At 50.3% G+C, this 18,638-nt stretch overlaps 6 protein-coding genes across 6 annotated transcripts; 3 read left to right on the forward strand and 3 right to left on the reverse strand.

The window, feature by feature from the left end:
- Window positions 1-569: 569 nt before the first annotated feature.
- ABOM_010584 (1-phosphatidylinositol 4-kinase LSB6) lies at window positions 570-2,973 on the reverse strand (the record flags this gene model as incomplete). Its single annotated transcript, XM_022537712.1, has 2 exons — window positions 570-1,424; window positions 1,477-2,973. The coding sequence occupies 2 exons, from the start codon at window positions 2,971-2,973 to the stop codon at window positions 570-572; spliced, it is 2,352 nt and encodes a 783-aa protein (XP_022384400.1).
- Window positions 2,974-5,966: 2,993 nt separating this feature from the next.
- On the forward strand, window positions 5,967-7,012 carry ABOM_010585 (putative GATA transcription factor (AreB); the record flags this gene model as incomplete). Its single annotated transcript, XM_022537713.1, has 2 exons — window positions 5,967-6,197; window positions 6,302-7,012. 2 exons carry the CDS (start codon window positions 5,967-5,969, stop codon window positions 7,010-7,012), a joined length of 942 nt encoding a protein of 313 aa, XP_022384399.1.
- A 1,179-nt stretch (window positions 7,013-8,191) lies between these two features.
- Window positions 8,192-10,915, reverse strand: ABOM_010586 (putative MFS transporter; the record flags this gene model as incomplete). Its single annotated transcript, XM_022537714.1, has 9 exons — window positions 8,192-8,679; window positions 8,740-8,857; window positions 8,908-8,923; window positions 8,987-9,605; window positions 9,659-9,763; window positions 9,856-9,961; window positions 10,019-10,090; window positions 10,769-10,819; window positions 10,871-10,915. 9 exons carry the CDS (start codon window positions 10,913-10,915, stop codon window positions 8,192-8,194), a joined length of 1,620 nt encoding a protein of 539 aa, XP_022384398.1.
- Window positions 10,916-11,008: 93 nt separating this feature from the next.
- ABOM_010587 (serine incorporator domain-containing protein) lies at window positions 11,009-12,660 on the forward strand (the record flags this gene model as incomplete). Its single annotated transcript, XM_022537715.1, has 4 exons — window positions 11,009-11,089; window positions 11,142-11,221; window positions 11,289-11,877; window positions 11,935-12,660. Coding segments are annotated over 4 exons (1,476 nt in total), but the record flags the coding sequence as incomplete, so codon positions are not given.
- A 568-nt stretch (window positions 12,661-13,228) lies between these two features.
- Window positions 13,229-16,655, forward strand: ABOM_010588 (ATP-binding mismatch repair protein PMS1; the record flags this gene model as incomplete). The annotated part of the gene is made up of 4 exons (XM_022537716.1): window positions 13,229-13,261; window positions 13,323-13,419; window positions 13,519-13,605; window positions 13,669-16,655. The coding sequence occupies 4 exons, from the start codon at window positions 13,229-13,231 to the stop codon at window positions 16,653-16,655; spliced, it is 3,204 nt and encodes a 1,067-aa protein (XP_022384392.1).
- A 176-nt stretch (window positions 16,656-16,831) lies between these two features.
- On the reverse strand, window positions 16,832-17,982 carry ABOM_010589 (uncharacterized protein; the record flags this gene model as incomplete). Its single annotated transcript, XM_022537717.1, has 2 exons — window positions 16,832-17,395; window positions 17,692-17,982. The coding sequence occupies 2 exons, from the start codon at window positions 17,980-17,982 to the stop codon at window positions 16,832-16,834; spliced, it is 855 nt and encodes a 284-aa protein (XP_022384391.1).
- Between the last annotated feature and the right edge of the window lie 656 nt (window positions 17,983-18,638).

Here is an 18,638-nt window from a genome sequence, read left to right on the forward strand (position 1 = left end):
TCTGTCTCAATATTCTCTTCTTTGCAGGGCCAAGCAAAGCTTATATGTATCTATTCCAGAGTCCTCGGGTCAAATATGATAGGTCATTGCGCGATCTTTGCACGTTGGCTTATTAGCGGGTCCATCTGTCTGCATATGCATGTACTCTGTTCAGTGTAGAGAGTTTATGCTATGCATAAGAGTGGTGGGTGTCGTGTCGTTGTTTCATGTTGTAGATGGACTGTTGAATATTGTATACATTCTGTATTTGATACTGGTATATTATGGTTCATATTGCATGTTCTAATGCTATCGAATGCATCTACATAAGCGAATTTCAAAGAATGCCATCCTCTCGGGCCAAAATATAATATTATGGGAGGAGTGACATCGGGTCTATATACAAACATGGAGGTGATTTTTCCCAACCAAGGCTGCACCCTGCAGCAACAAGGACTCCTCATGCCGTTCGACATAACACGCTAAATTAAAAGATGATATCAAGATCGTGATGACAGATGAAGAGAAGAAAAGAGACCTTCAAGGCTAAATCAAAGGGCGAGATGAGAACATGGCATGCCGGCGTTCGTTCAACACCAGGTGAAAACTGGATTCTTGCTCTTCACAGCTTCCAATCGCTCAACGATCACTTTGCGCTGATTGCCCTCCATTCCTTCCGCGGCGGCATATCCAAGATCTCCTTCGAGATCGTCACTACTCCAGATCAGCTGCGCTTGACCACGCCCACTGGATATCGAACTGTGCTTTTGATGCTTATTTCCGGGCCGCGGAGGAAGCGAAGGCCAGCTTTGGTCCACGCTTCGCTCATGAAGCATGCTATCAATGCCATCCTGACTGACCCTGTAGTCGCCAATAGTGGCAGGACTGCCGTTCGGTATTCTTCGTGTACTAGGCTCGTGGGATCGGCCACGTGACAACTCAAACCGGTTGGGGTTAGGCAGCTCATTCGGTGACGATCCAAGGCCCAGAAGATCATTCTCGGGACCAGTCCCCAGCGACATGGATGCACCAATATCCATCTCTTCGTGGTCAGGGTCATAGTCGTAGTTCTCGTAGCTCTTCACCTTACGTTTTTGGGCTTCTGTCGATGGCCCACGAAGGGGAATAGCAACAGGAACGTCCACCAGATCGTCCCAGACGCACACCCGGGTTCGTCGTGTGAGCTCTAGAGGTCCATGGTCAGGCTGCTTCAACGTCTCCACAACGTTCCAAGCCTGTCCCTTCATGACTGCGATCTGTCTCGCAAACATGCTCTCCTTGAAGTCATCGTCCTGCGAAAATACGCGTCGCAGTGCCATCTGCGTACCGCTCCACCAGGCTGTTGAGGTCAAGAGAGGTAAGAAATGGTCCCGAGTCTTCTGAGAAAAGGGTTGCCCAATCAAAGAAACCGGAAGGAATAGCCAGCCGAATGGAAAGCTTCGCCACTAGATGGTGTGAGAAGTTTGTTGCGAACAGGTCAAAGAACAATCTACTTACAGCATCAGGATGTTTCCATGGCCAGGACAAACTGTTATCGATAGCTCCGATCTGGATAGACGCTTGGGGCTCCGACGAGTTCAGAGGAGTGCCAGTGCGACTCACTGCCACCATCGCCTCGCGTCGCCTGTAGGGAAGAGGGGCAGAGGCTGTGCGCTCCGAATTGACGGAAACGGGGCGAGCGGGAGGTAGATGGTCGTCGTCGTCGTCCTGCTGAGTTCCGTTGGGTTTAGGTGGATCGGCAACAATAGACACTTCTTCGGTGTTCCAATCGATTTTGATCATCCAGTTATCCAACCCACGGTCAGTATTGCGCATAATATAATCCAAAATCACCAACTTTTCCAATTCCTCGCGGAATGACTGCTTGAGGCCCTCGGTCCAGTAGAACCGCCGTTCCCTACTCTCCTCCCTTGGTGATGGGGTTTGTATATCTCCATTTTCATAATCATCCTCATCTTCATCATCCGACTGCATTCCAGAAGGACGGCAAGCCTCGTTCCAAGGCCGCTTTTTGCGCTTTGGGGCATCTTCCGCGCGAAAGCCAGTATTGGTCTGGTCTGGCCAGGGATGGTCTCGTAGAAAGAGATTCGCATCCTTGTAGCCCTTAAGAAAGACCTGAAAGCTACCGGCCTTAGGGGGAAGGGGTCGCTTGCCCATCCATGCCTTTCTCCGGTCCCAGAAATCGTAGTAAAATGATTTTGAGGATAGCCACACAATATCGGTGTAGGGGACGAGATTCGTGCGCAGACGAGAGTCGAGGACATAAGCGGCTGCTTCCGAGACATAAGATAAGTTGGGAATCAGGCAGGCACGACCAAAGAAGCATGGGAACAGGTTTCGATGGATCCATTTCGTCCACTTGGGATTGCGGGACGCGTAAGGCTCCTCGTCTTTGGGCTTAAAAACCCCCACGACTTTACCTTCGCCGTTGCGCGCAAAATAACTACCGGAGCTCCCCTGAGAGATCATCCGGGGGTGCATTCCCATCCGTATCGCTGAGTGGACACTCTCTACAACGTCCTCAAACTCCGCCCGAGCCCTTCGCGCCGCGCCTTCAATTTCATCCGACTCAAGCTCTTCGGCGGAGATCGGTCTAACACCATTCGGGGGTTGGAATACAGAGTGGTAAATCTCAAGCTTTTCTTCTTCCAAAGTCTTCCCCTTGACTTTGTTGATCTTGAACTTGGAGGCGATCTCTTCGGCCCACCGCTCGAGGCGCGCATTGATGGCCTTGATATCTACCCCAGAATTCCGTCGGCCTCGACGATGGTAGCCACTCGGTCTCCGATGATGGCCTGGGGGGGAAGACAAAACGGACGCATCCAGTTGCGCGCGGGAGGAAATGGGGGCATATCGGGGAGCGGAGTGGGAAATTGGGCCGAGGGAGTCGTGTAGGTCATCGTCATCGGAATAATCATACAAGTCATTGGTTCTATCTTCTTCCTCCTGGGCCAGACGGGCGTAACCCGAGGTCGCAGGTCGGTTCTTCGGCATAGTGTATCTGTGGTCTAATGGAAGGGCCGGGAGGCGAACGCAGGTCGTTGCATCTGAGGGAGTGGCAGGGAATGGAAGGAGGAAGCGAGAGAAGAACTAAAAGAGGGAAAAGAAGAAGAAGAACGAATCGAATCACGGCATTACTCAATAACGGCAGAGAGATTGCAAGTAAGAGAAAGGGTTTCCCTCTGGGGAGCAAAAGAGGGAGGAATTGTAGATTAGGTGGTGAGAGAAGGGAACTTACTTGATCCCTCCAATAAGACCGCCGCCGTCATCCACCGAGAACTCGAACGGCCAACTCACAGAAGTGGCTCTTTACTGTACCGTACCGCGAAGTCCCGTGGCATGGGGCCCAGAGGCGAATAGCTAGTCTAGATTCAGCCACAGGGCGGGTACTTTACCGTACCGCACCGCCACAGCCCTGTCCCGTGTGGCTCCACCGGAGCTTAAAAAAGCCCCTGAATTTTAGAGGATCAACTTGCCTTCATACTCATTTCGTTGCCTATCTTCGGCCGGAGAATGCGCAGCAGGGCGATCCGAGATGGCCGGCCGTGTTCAGTTGCTCAAGGCCCAGGATTCGACCCAACTAGTCAACATACATTGTGTACTGCGCAGTATACCACCCTATTTGCCATTGAGCCGGTAGATCTGCTTGTATACAACTTGGGAACATGGCAAATCGCATATATCAAGTATGAACCGAAAGAATTTCTGTTCTAGAAAGTAGTAACAAGTTGGACAGATCCCATCCAAGGGACAAGTCATGTCTGAAATCACCTGAAGAACTGAGCCAACGACAGGCATGTGGGCTCCGTAATTGATATATGATCAATGTGAGACTGAGCACGGTTATTACCTGCATTGGTGGCCACCACGGTCCATGTCTCGGTTCTTTCCCTTTCTCTGAAATGGCATTGGTATTAAGACGATCAATATATTCATCTATCTCTCCTACGAGAAACGGGTCAAGGATCGGATCGGTGTCACGATCTAGCTCATGATAGTAAAGCGCCTTTAAGACCTGAAGACCATCTACCATCCCTAGTGTTATCGAACTGAGGTAGTGACGGTCTTTTATTGATTGCTATGCCAATACTACTATCCTCTCATGCCAACATGAGCCCGCCTAGCAATCACTCAAAATTAAATTCTGCTGCTTCATCAAATCTCATCTGAACCCCCAAGAGCTGGATAAGAAAGGGGGATGCAGGGGCGAGATGCGACTATCGCGTGGATTGTCATTTCATTCATTCCTAGCCCTGCGTGTTGCATACATAGTCACATAAATCCTGGAGGCAGGAAGGAGTTAATAGGCACAAAGCACCGGCAGGAGCTTCATAATAGCGCAAATAGCCATGCAGCGAACGACACTAACATAGTAAATTATTGAAAATAGCGTTAAACCGAAGTGAATAAATACAACCACCAGCAGGGTCCAACCGATTTATATTATTACGTTTTATTAATCACCCCAGCCAAGCATTGCTGTTGTTCCCGCCGATAAATAACAATCGATAGTGTCCGAGGGACGCGCGATAGCGATTCCGATAATCAATCAATCTTTCTCCAGAACCTCTTCTAACTTTCTCTCCGTCTCGTGTAACGAACTTCTTGGCCACGACTGGACTTCTCTGTCCGAGGAATTAAAGAGGTATGCTCTTCCTAACATTTGCTATCTGGTTGGCTCGCTATATCTTCCAATCAATCTAAATCAATTACTCCTCTTCGTCGTCGTTCCCTCCCGGTGTCTATCCAGTCGAATTCTCCCTATCTCCTCCGTTCAGACCTTTTCCTTCCCATTGACTTCTTCGGCTCTGACGTCCCAACGCTAAGGATAGGAAAGGAAATATTTACTACCGTATACTTTACACACGGACAGTCTGTTTTGGGGTAGAAAAAATTGGGAACATTCCATATCTTTCCTCCCTTTTTCTACGCGGCTGGTCCTTCCGAACGGCACCGATTTCCCTTTCAGTTGTATACGACAACGACAACAGTCACGGACTGCTCCCAATTCGGTCAATCCAGGCCGGATTTTTAGCAGGTTCTTCTCGACACCATCCACAGTGGCTTCACTCTTGTTCCGGGCGTCGCCCATCGACCCAGCCCTGCGTCCTACCTCGCCATCGGCCTCACAGTCTCACGATCTCAAGTACAACAACACTACGTCTTCAATTGACAGTCCGTCCACCTCTCGTCAGTCGACAACGGACGCGGTAGCGAGTGCATCGACGGCATCGTCGCAGTACTTTGGAGCGCTTCCTGAGTTTGGTTCTCTGGACAAAAGCCCTGGTAGTAGCGACAGCAACGGTAGCAGCTTTCCCGGTTCCCTAGGCCCATCGCTGTCAGGACTGTCTGCTCTGGCCTCGGTCGCATCGGCCCCAACTTCCAATCTGCGGTATGTACTTGGACTGGTGTCATATGCTGCTCTCGCGTTACGCCCATGGCGAAGGCGACTCTGGTAGCTTTGAAATATCTGCTATCTTACGTTTCTATCTTACGAACACTATGGTCCAGCGTTAAGAATCCCTGGGTGACTGACAAGATTTTCTCTACGCGAACAGGAATTCTGGGGGGAATGCGCAGCCCATGACCAATATGACTTACGCGACATCATCACCTGCAGCAACTACTGGTGGACAAGGCAATAGCCCTGTAAGTAGAGTGAGCGTGTTGAGCATTTGTCTTATCGTATCTGTGTTGGCGCTTATCAAGATGCAACCCCATTTTTTTGGTTTTTTTTTTTTTTTTTCATTTTATTTTATTTTTTCCTGGGGGAACTTGGAAAGGCCTTCCCAATCTGTTATCAGCAGCCGATGGGGTCTTGGCACCGCACCACCCGCTGCGTGTCAAGTCTTATCGCGCCAGCCCGTCAAATCTCTCCCGATCTTATCAACCGTCGCTCTTTTCCCTCTATTCCACTATCAGCGCCATACCTCATCCACCCCATTGGCTTCCACCCTCCATTCTCGATCCCCTCATCTTTTTCTACAATGGCGACGACCTTGACTGACCAGAAGCGCCCTCAATTACAGCCCGTGTGCCAGAATTGTGGTACCTCCACCACGCCCTTGTGGCGCCGGGATGAACTCGGTTCGGTCCTCTGCAACGCCTGTGGCTTATTCCTGAAGCTCCACGGAAGACCCCGTCCGATAAGCTTGAAAACCGATGTGATCAAAAGTCGCAATAGGGTCAAGACCGCGGGTCAGGGCCCTAAGCGTAAGGTGAGCAGGAAACCCCCGAAAATTTTTCTATTCATGATTGTTGCTCCGCCGTACCTCAAAACCTAAAAGGGTCCAAGACGCTGATATGCAATCGCCTTAAATAGTCCAGCAGTGCCGTTGATGCAAATGGACTCTCCACGTCCAGATCAGAGGCCGGTACTCCCCCACTTGGATCTCATGGATATCGTCGCGCGTCGCGGAAGATGTCACCCGGCCATTCGGATCGCTCAAACTCACCAGTCTCCCGAACAGAAACGCCTGGTCTTCCCCCGATGCAGCAGCAGCAGCTCCCACTGCAGCATAACTCTAACATCGCGCCGCAGCACATGTTCGACAGCGTTACCCTGGGAGATCACGGCCTGACGAATGGGCTGTCGTCTGGGCAACTTCGCCAGCAGTCCCCCACCTCGACCTCTGCGGCCGTGGACCGCCATAACGAGTCTCCTCAAACGATCGAGGGGCTCTTGGCCGCAAACACATCGTTGAAGACCCGCGTGCGAGAATTGGAGTTTGTCAATGACCTTTTTAGGGGCCGAGTAACGGAACTCGAACAGAGCGACGCTGCTGCGCGTCGGTCCGAGATGATCGCCCGCGACTCGGAATCGCGCCTTAAACGAGCCCTCGAGGAAGCGCAACGGCGCGAAGAAGATCTTAAGCGTCGGGTGTCTGAACTGGAACGTCATGTCGGTGAAGCCAGTAATAGCAACCCCGAAGGAGATGAAAGCCCTGGTGAGCCCATGGCGAAACGAATGAGGCTGTCTGATGTGGTAGATCAACCCTCCACTTCTCCTACCAGATCGCCAAAGAGCGTCTAACCACAGGGATCACAGGGATCGAACGACGGTTCGTGAATCTCATCGGCCCCCCTCGATTCGGGCGAAAACGAAGTGCAACCGCTTTGCTGAGTTCTCTGATCTACCTTGGTCTTTTTGATACCCTTTACGTGTCTTGTCATTTGGCTGGATGTATATCGGATTAAAACTAATAACTCTCCCTTTCAATACTTCAATTCTTTCTTCATTCGTTTCTCTATTTCACATCTTTATTGCTCTTGGATTATCGAGCACTTTGGATTCCGGTACGGGACGGAGGGGATCACTTTGGGACAGCAAACCGCGGAATCGCGAAAACGTTCAGATGAAGGAAAGGAAATTGCAAAACCAAAGCGGGGGGCGGCCTTGTTCAGTTATTTTGTGTTCATTATTCCCAATTGTTTTGTTTCTTTTACCGCCTAGCTTTGGCCTCGGATCGTCGAAGACCAGGATGACGATAGGATTGCAAGCCGGACTGCAGTGGTTACGTGGTAATTGACTGAATTCTTATCTATCGGAGAGAGCGTCAGGATCTGGCAACCCAGCAGGAAATGACCCGTGTTGAAAAACTTTGATATCTTGTTGTTCTAAAATGCGTTCCATTCTATTCTACCGTGTTATTTTTAGCTAGTCTTTTTTTTTTCTTGATGTGACTCTATAATGTGTACGGTATGATGTGTGAATGCCCGATTCGGCCATTTATCGTTGTCTGTCTTATCTTATCTTTGCCTGTTTTATCTATTATCTTCTCCCAATGGTTTCGCGCCGGTTTCGGTTATCTTACCTCGGCTATTGCGGATGGCGCTCGGATATTGCTCACTTGCTACTGGTACTACTGACTAATGTGGGTAGGTAGTGCAAGTGAACATGTATGATTTTGGATGTTTTGACTATATACAAGGCATTGCCCCCTGGTTGGTGTGAAGGAGCGTGGAATGATCAAGGGAAATGCAGAATGAATACTCAAGGACAAAAAGTTAGGCCGCCCAAAAATTATCATCCGTCTATACTTCTCCCAGTAATGACATATGAGATGAGTTATCAACGTAGTCGCAGATACCGCTCAAACTTGGGTATATAGCTAATAAGAACATGTAAAAAATGGCGTTTCAGCCAGGCAATGTTGAAAGATGGGGAGACGCCCATTAAGGAGCGGGCGGCACATATATATCCCTTCTCGTCTTAAGCAAGACGGTCGTGTTCGATCTTCTTGCGGATCGCGCCGTGGACCCGCCTCTCGCGCAGGATACTCCACAAGCATACTATGACCCCAGCTACTCCCGAGAAGAATGTGGTATAGTATGCCGTCCGGTAGCAGCCCAGGCCATCGGGGCAGTCCCGGTCTCCGTCTGGACCGACAACGGAGTGTCGGTCGTAAATGCTGCCGTACAGCAAGTTAAAGACGTTCCCGCTCAGAACGGGGGCGAGGGTCATCACGCCCCAGTTTTGGGAGAGGCCTCCGATACCGAAGGTGTGAGCTACCAGAGAGGGGAAAACACCGAAAAGGAAGCCATATGCGATCCCCGTAAATCCTGATACGACGATCAACTGGTGTGGGTTGGATATCGCAGCTCCTGCTAGTTGGGTCACGGTGAATACAACCGCGGAGATAAATAAGCACCAGAATCGTGACATGTCGAGCTTCTTGACTAGTAGATCTGATCCAATTCCTAAAGTGACAACTGTTAGCTAGAAAATGTATGGACTCGGGATGTCGTGATGGCACGTACCACTGGACAGCCTGCCGATGAAATTGCCAAATGACAGGACGGACACATGCATGACCTGTCTCTGCTGGATGAATCTAGAGCTAGCACTGTCGTCGTAGTATTTCCACAATGCTTTGGCCTGCGGGGGTTAGTATATAGATGAACATTCCTGTAACATGGGTGTCTTACGCTGTTGCCAATGTTGCTATGATCATTGTTAGTATCTTCGTTTGTAAGTGGAGTAAAGTGAGATAGAGTTAAAACATACTTGATTGTCATCAAACCGATTCCAGAAAGGAGAGCCATCGTCAAGAAAAGCTGCCAGAACTCTACTTTGGGCAGCATCGCCAAGCCTCTAATGTCTGGGTGAGGTGAGCCGACGCCATCTACGAGAGCATCATCTTCCTCCTCCTGGTCAACCTCCCGAGATTGTCTTGGGGTGCTTTTGGATACCAACGATGACGTTTCATCCAAGTCGGGATTGTGGCTAGGATGGTGGGAGTTGTTCGACGCGCCAGATTGCGACCTTACATGCATGGGGGAGTGGGATTCAAAAGCTGTAGAACTCTGCATACCTGCTTCATCAGACTCTTCTGGGACATAACGCAAATCAGAGGACTTCGTCCTATGGAGTTGGGTCGACTCTACTCCTGGCGATCGATCCCGTGATAACGGCATGTACGCTTTAGCTGGGGGCATGAGCCGAAGGAGGGGAATGGAGACGAGGTTGAAGACAAATGTCCCCAGTGCCAGCAGAAGAAGAAACCGGCCCGTGTCATCCTTGAAAATGAGAGATGAGACGCTAGACCAAAAAAAGGCGCTCAGTCCGAAGGCTGCCAGGGGGAATGCGGTCGCTGTGCCCCGATGATCGGGAAAGTTCGTTGCAGCTAAAGTTGACGGGTGTTAGTTCCGAACGTTCGTAAGGCAGAGATCAACACACCTGTCTTAATTGAAGCCGAGAAGGCGGAGCAACTTCCGAGGCCAGTAAGGAATGAGAAAAAGGACAACACGCCAACACTGAGCGAACCCTTTCCGTGCTCATAGGCTATAGTTATCGAACATAATCAGTACAAACATCAATAAGCGCCAGTGACAATCAGACAGACAAACCTATATATATCGGATAATAGCCTATACCAAGGGCCACAGCACCAATAAACGTCGTGAGTCGTGGACCTCGAGCATCAGTTAACAACCCCAATGGAACTCCCGATGCATACATCCCCAGATTTCCAGCCGCGCCCTGTGAGACATCAGCACGATATGCATCGGCTTTTCCGAGGGAAACAAGACAGCTTACAATGAAGTTGCTCCCGGTCGACGAGATCTTCATTCGTTCCGCAAATTGAGGCGCCCATGCCGAGTACGCATACTGCAGTCAATCAGTACAATTTGTTTCCCGGTAGATGATCGAGGCCGTGAGTATAGTTCAGAAGGAGGGAGTTGGGCGCAGGAATAAGCATCACGGCAATCATACATTGGTCCCACAAGCCAGGGCTACTAGTGTGCCCGCAACCACGGATATAATGCGCTTGGTTTTATGTGTTGACTCGGTCATGGTGAATGGTGACGGTGCCGGTGCCGTAGTACCGAATTGTAAAGTGAAGGGCTATAGTATTCCTCCCGGCGCATACACTGCGTGGGGAAGCAATTGAATTGAACTTGGGGCAGCGGGGAGTTGTCAAATAAATGCCGATTCCTGTCGGCGAATGGGCAAGATAAAGCTTATCAGCGTCACAGACGTCAGGATGGTATAAGAGAAGGAATCGAATCAATCCAACGAACGAATGCAAGGGGTGGTACGGATACTAAATACGAGCAGTGGGAGAGAAGTTTACAACCCAACGAGTGTAGAGAAGAATAAGATTATAAAAAAAAAAAAAGAAAATTGAAACTAAAAAAAAAAAAAAGAGGGGGAGGTAAATTGAACAGGAAGAAAAAAAAGCACGCGACGACAGAAGCCAAAGTGGCCGTTGGACTCGTAATCTCTCCCGAACTAAATCGCCCTTGACCCCAGAATGTATTCGGAGGTACCACCCAGTATACGTACAGGTACACAAGTACCGTCAGGTACAGTACTTGAAGTACCAGCGTTATCGGCCTGGATAAAGTTAACACCCCCCGTCCTCGCTTATGTAACCGTTATCGGCACATGACGAAGGCGGCGGCGACTCTTCCGGTTGCTTGCCGCCTCCATGGCATCATTCAATCGGTCTACGCAAACTCACCCTCCAGGACTAGTATATAACATTAAACCTTACTACGAAGTATCATCTGGTGAAGTTCACAGTCCCTTTCCTGGGAGGGGACCTTTAACAACATGGGTGCTCTACTTTCTCTGCCACTTTTGGCGGTGCCAAGTGCCGGTACCGTACGTGCATCTCCACTGCGACCTGATCGGATCTCAACTGATATCAACTTAGCTTCTAACGCTTGCAACTTCATGTTGCGGGGCTGCAACTTGCTCGGCAGTATGTAGTGCGTGCGGAAAGTTTCAGAATAGGTAAGTGTTGTTCTTCGCCTACTGAGTACATGAACAGTCGCTGACATCCGGGGCCCCCGGACTGTAGTATGGCTACGAGAATCGCCTACGCCTTCATCCTTCTGATCAATTCAATCGTTTCGTGGATAATGCTCACACCATGGGCACTTAAGAAGCTACAACATCTGACGCTGGACTATATGGAAATCACTTGCGACGGCAAAGAATGCCATGGTTGGGTGGCGGTCCACCGTATTAACTTTGGTCTTGGTCTCTTTCACTTGGTTCTTGCGCTGTTCCTGCTGGGGGTGAGGTCATCTAAAGATGGCCGTGCGGTCCTTCAGAATGGCTTCTGGGGCCCAAAGATCATCCTATGGATCGCCTTCGTGGTCGTGTCATTTTTCATCCCGCAGTCATTCTTCTTCATCTATGGCCGTTACATCGCCTTTATCTGCGCTATGCTATTCCTGTTGCTGGGTCTTATCCTCCTGGTAGATCTGGCGCATTCCTGGGCTGAGATCTGTTTGCAGAAGATTGAGGATAGCAACTCTCGAATCTGGCGCGGGCTGCTCATTGGCTCAACTATTGGCATGTACATCGCATCGATCGTGATGACAGTCCTGATGTATGTTTTCTTCGCCGGCAGTAGATGCACCATGAACCAAGCCGCGATTACGGTAAGTCATTAATCACTGGCCACATTTGTCTTACTGGGGCTCAGGCTGACGGATCAGGTTAACCTCGTTGTTTTCTTGATCATATCCTTCGTGTCCATTCAGCCTATAGTGCAAGAATCCAACCCGCGAGCGGGTCTCGCTCAAGCAGCCATGGTGACCGTCTATTGCACGTATTTGACGATGTCGGCTGTTTCCATGGAACCAGATGACCGCCAGTGCAATCCTCTAGTGCGCGCTCGCGGGACGAGAACGGCCAGCATTGTTTTGGGCGCCATTCTCACCATGGCCACCATCGCATACACGACAACACGTGCAGCCACTCAGGGGCTTGCGTTAGGATCGAAGGGCGGTCACAACTATTCGCCGCTGGGGACGGATGACAACGAACATGGTCTTGTGACACAACAGCCGACCAGTCGTCGCGAGATGCGTGCCGAAGCTCTTCGTGCCGCCGTGGCTAGTGGCAGTTTACCCGCCAGTGCGCTCGACGAAGACAGCGATGATGAATCCGATGACTATAACACTAAAGACGATGAACGAGGGTCGACGCAGTATAACTACTCCTTGTTTCACGTGATCTTCTTCTTGGCTACGACCTGGGTGGCCACGCTTCTCACTCAGAGCTTGGAAACCGACGCCGAGAGTACAGATGACTTTGCTGCTGTGGGGCGGACGTACTGGGCCAGCTGGGTGAAGATTATCAGCGCTTGGGTTTGCTATGCGATCTATCTGTGGACGCTGATTGCCCCGGTGGTCATGCCTGATCGTTTCGGCGTGTATTGAAATTGTTGGACACCGTCACCTTAAATTGTGTTGATTATATATACAGCGGAGTTGGGCGTTCAATAGCAATGAGAGTTATTCCGATGTCCACGGTGCATCTCGCTTCCTGGGCTGTTCTGTAGGTTACTGCATGATATCGTAGTTATTGTGAATGAGACTGTATCTATTTATATTATATGGATGCTACGCTTTTGACAAACCCCGGCAGAATGTAAAACCTAGCCTGAAATGAAAATCCATTTTTCCTCGATGTGCTGCCCGTTCCCCCAACCCTATGAATCTCCGTAATCCGAGCAACTTGAGTATCCATGGCCGTTTTTGCTACATTTACTGAATCTATCATACATACCGTAGAAGGACTGTGAATATCTGGTATGTCGAAAGTAAGAAAAGAGTTAATTTCAAGTCGTACGAGTGACGCGAGTATAAACAGCTAGTTTATGTATGTTGTATTGTAGATGGAGATTAATCTTATCTTGCCCGATGCTTACTGATCGCGGTATCGCGTAAAGTGGCCGACAACCGCGTAAGTCGCGTTCGCATCAACCATCTTCACCATGGGATGAATATGGCGACCATCAAGGCCATCGAGGCCCGTTCGGTACGTACCTATGAATCTTTGAATGAGCCGCCCCTAACTTCGTCGTGTTGCGCTTTTTCAGGTTCATCAAATCCAATCCGGTCAAGTCATCGTCGATCTCTGCTCTGTTGCTAAGGAGTTGGTTGAAAACAGTCTCGATGCCGGTGCCACATCGATCGGTAAACAGGACCCTTGCGCTTTATATAGATCCACATGTGCCAGTATATGGTTTCTATAAAACAGCAAGCTGACCAAGACCAATCTATCCTTCTCGACAGAGGTCCGATTCAAGAACAATGGGCTGGACCTGATTGAGGTGCAAGACAACGGTAGTGGAATATCCCCGGAGAACTACGAGAACGTCGGTAAGCCTTTCTCCAGTCTTCCATATTTTAGTATGGGAAATATCTAACTCTCCATCTCACCAGCACTTAAACACTACACATCGAAGCTTTCTTCCTATGAGGACCTATCCCGGCTACAGACGTTCGGTTTCCGCGGCGAAGCATTATCGTCCCTATGCGCCCTGTCCGAGTTCCATGTTGTCACCGCTCAAGCCAACCAGGCTCCCAAAGCCAACCGTCTTGATTTCGAACCTTCCGGGAAATTGAAGAAGACACAAATTGTCGCGGGTCAGAAGGGCACAACGGTATCAGTGGAGGGATTGTTCAAGAGACTACCCGTGCGGCGCCGCGAGCTAGAAAAGAACATCAAGCGTGAATATGGAAAGGTGTTAAATCTTCTTCATGCGTATGCGTGTGTCAGCACAGGCGTGCGTTTCAGCGTCAAGAACACTGTCGCAAAGACCCGGAATGTCGTGGTCTTCTCCACGAACGGTAATCAGACAACGAAAGAGAACATCGCCAACGTTTACGGTGCGAAGACGTTACTGGCTTTGATTCCGCTCGATCTAACCCTGGAGTTCGAGCCATCTGTGGCTGGAAAGCGAGCCGCTGTGGATGGAGAGCGGGAGTTAAATAAGATCTTCGTTCGGGGGCATGTCTCGAGACCTGTTTTCGGGGAAGGTAGGCAAACACCGGACCGTCAGATGTTCTTTGTCAACTCTCGTCCTTGTGGATTGCCGCAAATCGCCAAGGCGTTCAACGAGGTCTACAAATCTTTCAACGTGTCGCAGTCACCGTTTGTGTTTGCGGACTTTCATATGGATACTAACGCGTACGACGTTAATGTTTCACCCGATAAGCGCACAATTTTACTGCACGATGCGGGAGTTTTGATCGAGTCTCTAAAGACGTCTCTTACGCAGTTGTTTGAATCGTCGGATCAGACAGTTCCTCAATCTCAAGTCAACAATGCTAAGCAGTCAACTACTAAACTACAGCCCGGGAAACTGCAAGACATTCTAACTCGTAAATATTCGTCCGGGGGCGCAGAGGCTGCGGAAGATGAGAGCTCAGAGCTAGATGAAAGTCAAGCTAATGGCAGAAGCAGGCTCAACTCCCAGCATAAGATGAGGAGCTTCTTGAGCGATCTCGGGTCGTCACCTGGTGGTAGAGCGAACATATCCTCGTCTCCCCTTCGTATAGACAAAGAACCTGTGCGTGATACGACATCGTTGCCTCCAAATACGCCTGCTCAACAAAAATCCGACTCATTAGGAGAAGACAATCAACTTTTCGTTACAGATGATGATGTCCAACATGAAGAGCCATCTTCGGGTGCAGACGGGAGCATGCGGCCAGAACGCGCCGCTGATGGAGGTTCGCAGATTACTGATGATGACGATGCTCCACAGAGTAGTGCGCCACCAGATTCGCAGCAGACAATAATGCAGGGGCGAGAACCATCTGAGGAAATACCCAATACTATACAGAATGCGTTCGACCGAATGAGGCCAAGACGGACGCCGGCTGAGTTGGCGACGATCACCATTGGAAACAAGACCGTGACGTCCATAGTAGGAAGTGGTCCCTATCGAAAGCGTGATATTGGCCATGTCGACACTACTAACTCCCCAGCTCGGAAGAGACGTATACATACCCCGTCTCGTCCTAGTATATTTGGGAAGCACATGAGGGGCTTTGCAGCTCCTGGGGCTCAGGTAGAGCACAGCGCGAGCAGCGAGGCCGAGGAGGAAGAGGAAGATTATGACGAGGAAGAGGAAGCTGAGGACGTGGCCGATGAAGAGGAGGAAATCGAAGATGATGAGCCTGAGGACGAATCCCGATCTCCTGTTCCTTCAGATCAAGATAGTGTTCATTCACAAGATGAAGCTCTACCCGAGGCGGAGGTCGAGGATGAACCAGCAATGTCACAGCAAGATGCTCCACCCGTGGTAAAACCCTTAAGCGACGAAGAAAAGAAGAAACACGAAGAAGCCGAAGTTCAGCGGCTGATTCAACAGGCAGAAGAACAGGCTGCCTTGCCACAGGAAAGCAATATCAACCGTGCGAACAAGCTGAATAAGGGCGCTACTCATCGTGATTCCACAGTCAACCTAGTGAGCACCATTGATGGGTCACTTTCTAGGATTCAGCTTCAGGCCGACAAGCTTCAAGAAAACCTTCGCTTTCATGACACGGATGCTGCACATTCTCGGGACGATGAGGCTGAAAATTCGCAAGAGACTGCTGAGGAGCGGTTGTCGTTGACTGTTTCCAAGGACGATTTCGGCAAAATGCGGATTGCTGGGCAGTTCAACCTAGGATTCATTCTAGCCACCCGACCGTCAACCGGTATCTCGGACTCGGCATCACCCAGTTCGAAGGATGAGCTTTTTATCATTGACCAACACGCTTCCGACGAGAAGTTCAACTTTGAGCGACTCCAGGCGGAAACCGTGGTGCAGAATCAACGGCTTGTGCAACCGAAACAGCTGGATCTGACGGCGGTCGAGGAGGAAATCGTGATAGAGAATCAATCGGCGCTGGAGAAGAATGGTTTTGTGGTGGAGATTGATGACAGCGGCAATGAACCGATTGGCCGCCGGTGTAAACTGGTCTCGCTACCACTGAGCAAGGAAGTCGTCTTCGGCGTGCGAGATCTGGAGGAGCTCATCGTCCTGCTTTCTGAGACACCGGCTAGCAGTGCCGCGGGGCCCATGTATGTTCCGCGACCGAGCAAGGTGCGAAAAATGTTCGCCATGCGGGCGTGTCGGTCCAGCATTATGATCGGAAAGAACTTGTCCCAGAAGCAAATGACCCGAGTGGTAAGGAACATGGGCACGATTGACAAACCCTGGAACTGCCCTCACGGTCGACCGACCATGCGACACTTGATGAGCTTGGGACAATGGAACGAGTACGATGAGTTCGACGGCGATGAAGAGAGTGAGTTGGAGGATCGCCGGTCATGGACGGATCCCTTGGCTATCTGGAAGGATTACTCCAACGAGATGACCGGCGAGGGAGAGGAGAGGGAGGGCGGAGATGAAGATGAAGATGAAGCAGATTAACCTTCTGATCCTTTTTTTTTTGGTTACGGGTCTTGTTTATTCATACCGCGATGTATAGAAGCATGAAATTGACTTGGATACTCAAGAGTGCTACTGAGAACCCACTGGCATCTCATCAAATCATCCACCCTAACCCATCGCCCAGAAAGGATCATACTCAACAAGCCATAGAACCATCACCACCACTGGAACCACCCCTTCCCCTTCTTCCCATCCTTATCCCCATGGCCAACCTCCCCCCCAAACCCATTCACCCTCCCATTCCCCTCCAACGCCCCATCCTCCCCGAACCCATTCCCATTTCCATGGTGATGCCTCTCTTCCTCTTCCTCCGCCAACCTCACCGTCTCCTCGACAATCAACAAATCCCGCTCAATCAACTCCGCCCAATTCTGCACGTCCCCGATCTCCTTCAACCCGTCCCTCGCCTGATCCGCCACCTTGGCAAGCTGATCATTCTGCTTGGCGAGCTGCTCCGTGGCCCGCTGCACGTCAGCCTCTTGCTTATCCAGCACGGAGGAGTTCTCGTGGAGGGTGCGGGCTCGGTCACGGAGTGCAGTTTCGTAGTTAGTGCCGACGGAGCGAAGAGAGGCTGTGAAGGCAGTTCTAGCTCGGCGGTGCGTTGTTGGGTTGTTTCCGGGGTGGATGTTTGGGTTGGTTCTGTAGTATTTGATGTGGGTAGCGATGTTGTGGTGGAGGTGGTGGTAGTGGTTGGTGGCGGTGAGGTCGACATGTTGAAGCTGGATTGAGGGTTTGCTTTATGTGGCCCCGAGTATTGGGTCTGTTGTAATGCGTAAGTTGGTATAGAGAATCTAGATCGAGATGGTGTTCTTGGGGGGAAGTGGGAAGTGGGTAGATCGGGGTTTTAGATGCGTTTTATGTATCAATGGAGTTGGTTGGTGACCCCACTAGACGGTTGCGCTAAGAGGTTGTCGTGCAGATGAGCTGCATCTAGTGGAACTGAATCTATTAGATTAGAGCTATACTAGGGTTCAGTATGTGTAGGAGCAGGGTATCAGTACATAAATATATATACTTGATTTATGATATTGGCACATATGTCCACACGCTGAAGCTTCTTCAATCTTGCGGATCGCCTCCAGAGTTCATCTCTGCTCAGTACGTCCCGGCGAAGGTTTCCTACCGTCTGTCGATATCGTTGCTGTCCCGCGGTTGTACAACGCCATGGCTCGCATGATGTGTCTGGATCGCCAGCGATGTTGATAGACGTGGGGGCGGGCTGGAGGGTGACGTTTGTGGGGTTACTGTTGTCGTGAAAGCGCTGGGTATACCACCTATAGCCCTGTGAATTAGGGCTGTCTGACATCTTCATTCATACATGGACGAACGGCTGCGATAGGAGCCAGCCACTCCATGTCCAGCATAGAACAACTATTCTCAGAAAGTAGAACGCCAGTCACCACCTCGACTGCCTGCCATGGTATACTGTACTGACTTCCACCAAGGCAGTATAGCACTAAAGATTCCTCTATTGGTCATTTCCAATGGAATCGAATGATACAACACCAGACAGCTTGGGGACGGGTTCTGATTCCGAAGAAAGCAAAAGGCTGGGTGTTTTGTCGCTTGTTGTGGAAGGATATCTTCGTCAATCAAATTGAGACATGGGGGAGTATGTATCCTGCCTCGTCTCAAGAATTCCAAGCTCCCAGTCAGCGAGACTACGACGGTGGCAGCAGCAATGAGTCCCGACTCTGGATATGAGACCATGTCAATCTCCGAGCTTGTGGTCAAGACAGCCGCGGCCAACGAGGAGAAAGGCTATCATAAATTTATGTTACGGATTCTACTTGACCTGGCCAAGCATGGAATGGCAGCCAAGGAGACAACTCACACAAGGTCCTGAAGTTACTGATTGATGAGATGCAGCAAAGGGAGAGACTCTGCCAACAACCCCATAGAATGAAACTTATATACTAACAAGTCCCGAACACCAACGCCGCCAAGACCCCAAAGAACAAG

This window comes from Aspergillus bombycis (assembly GCF_001792695.1).
Source record: "Aspergillus bombycis strain NRRL26010 chromosome Unknown contig00135, whole genome shotgun sequence".
Taxonomy (NCBI): domain Eukaryota; kingdom Fungi; phylum Ascomycota; class Eurotiomycetes; order Eurotiales; family Aspergillaceae; genus Aspergillus; species Aspergillus bombycis.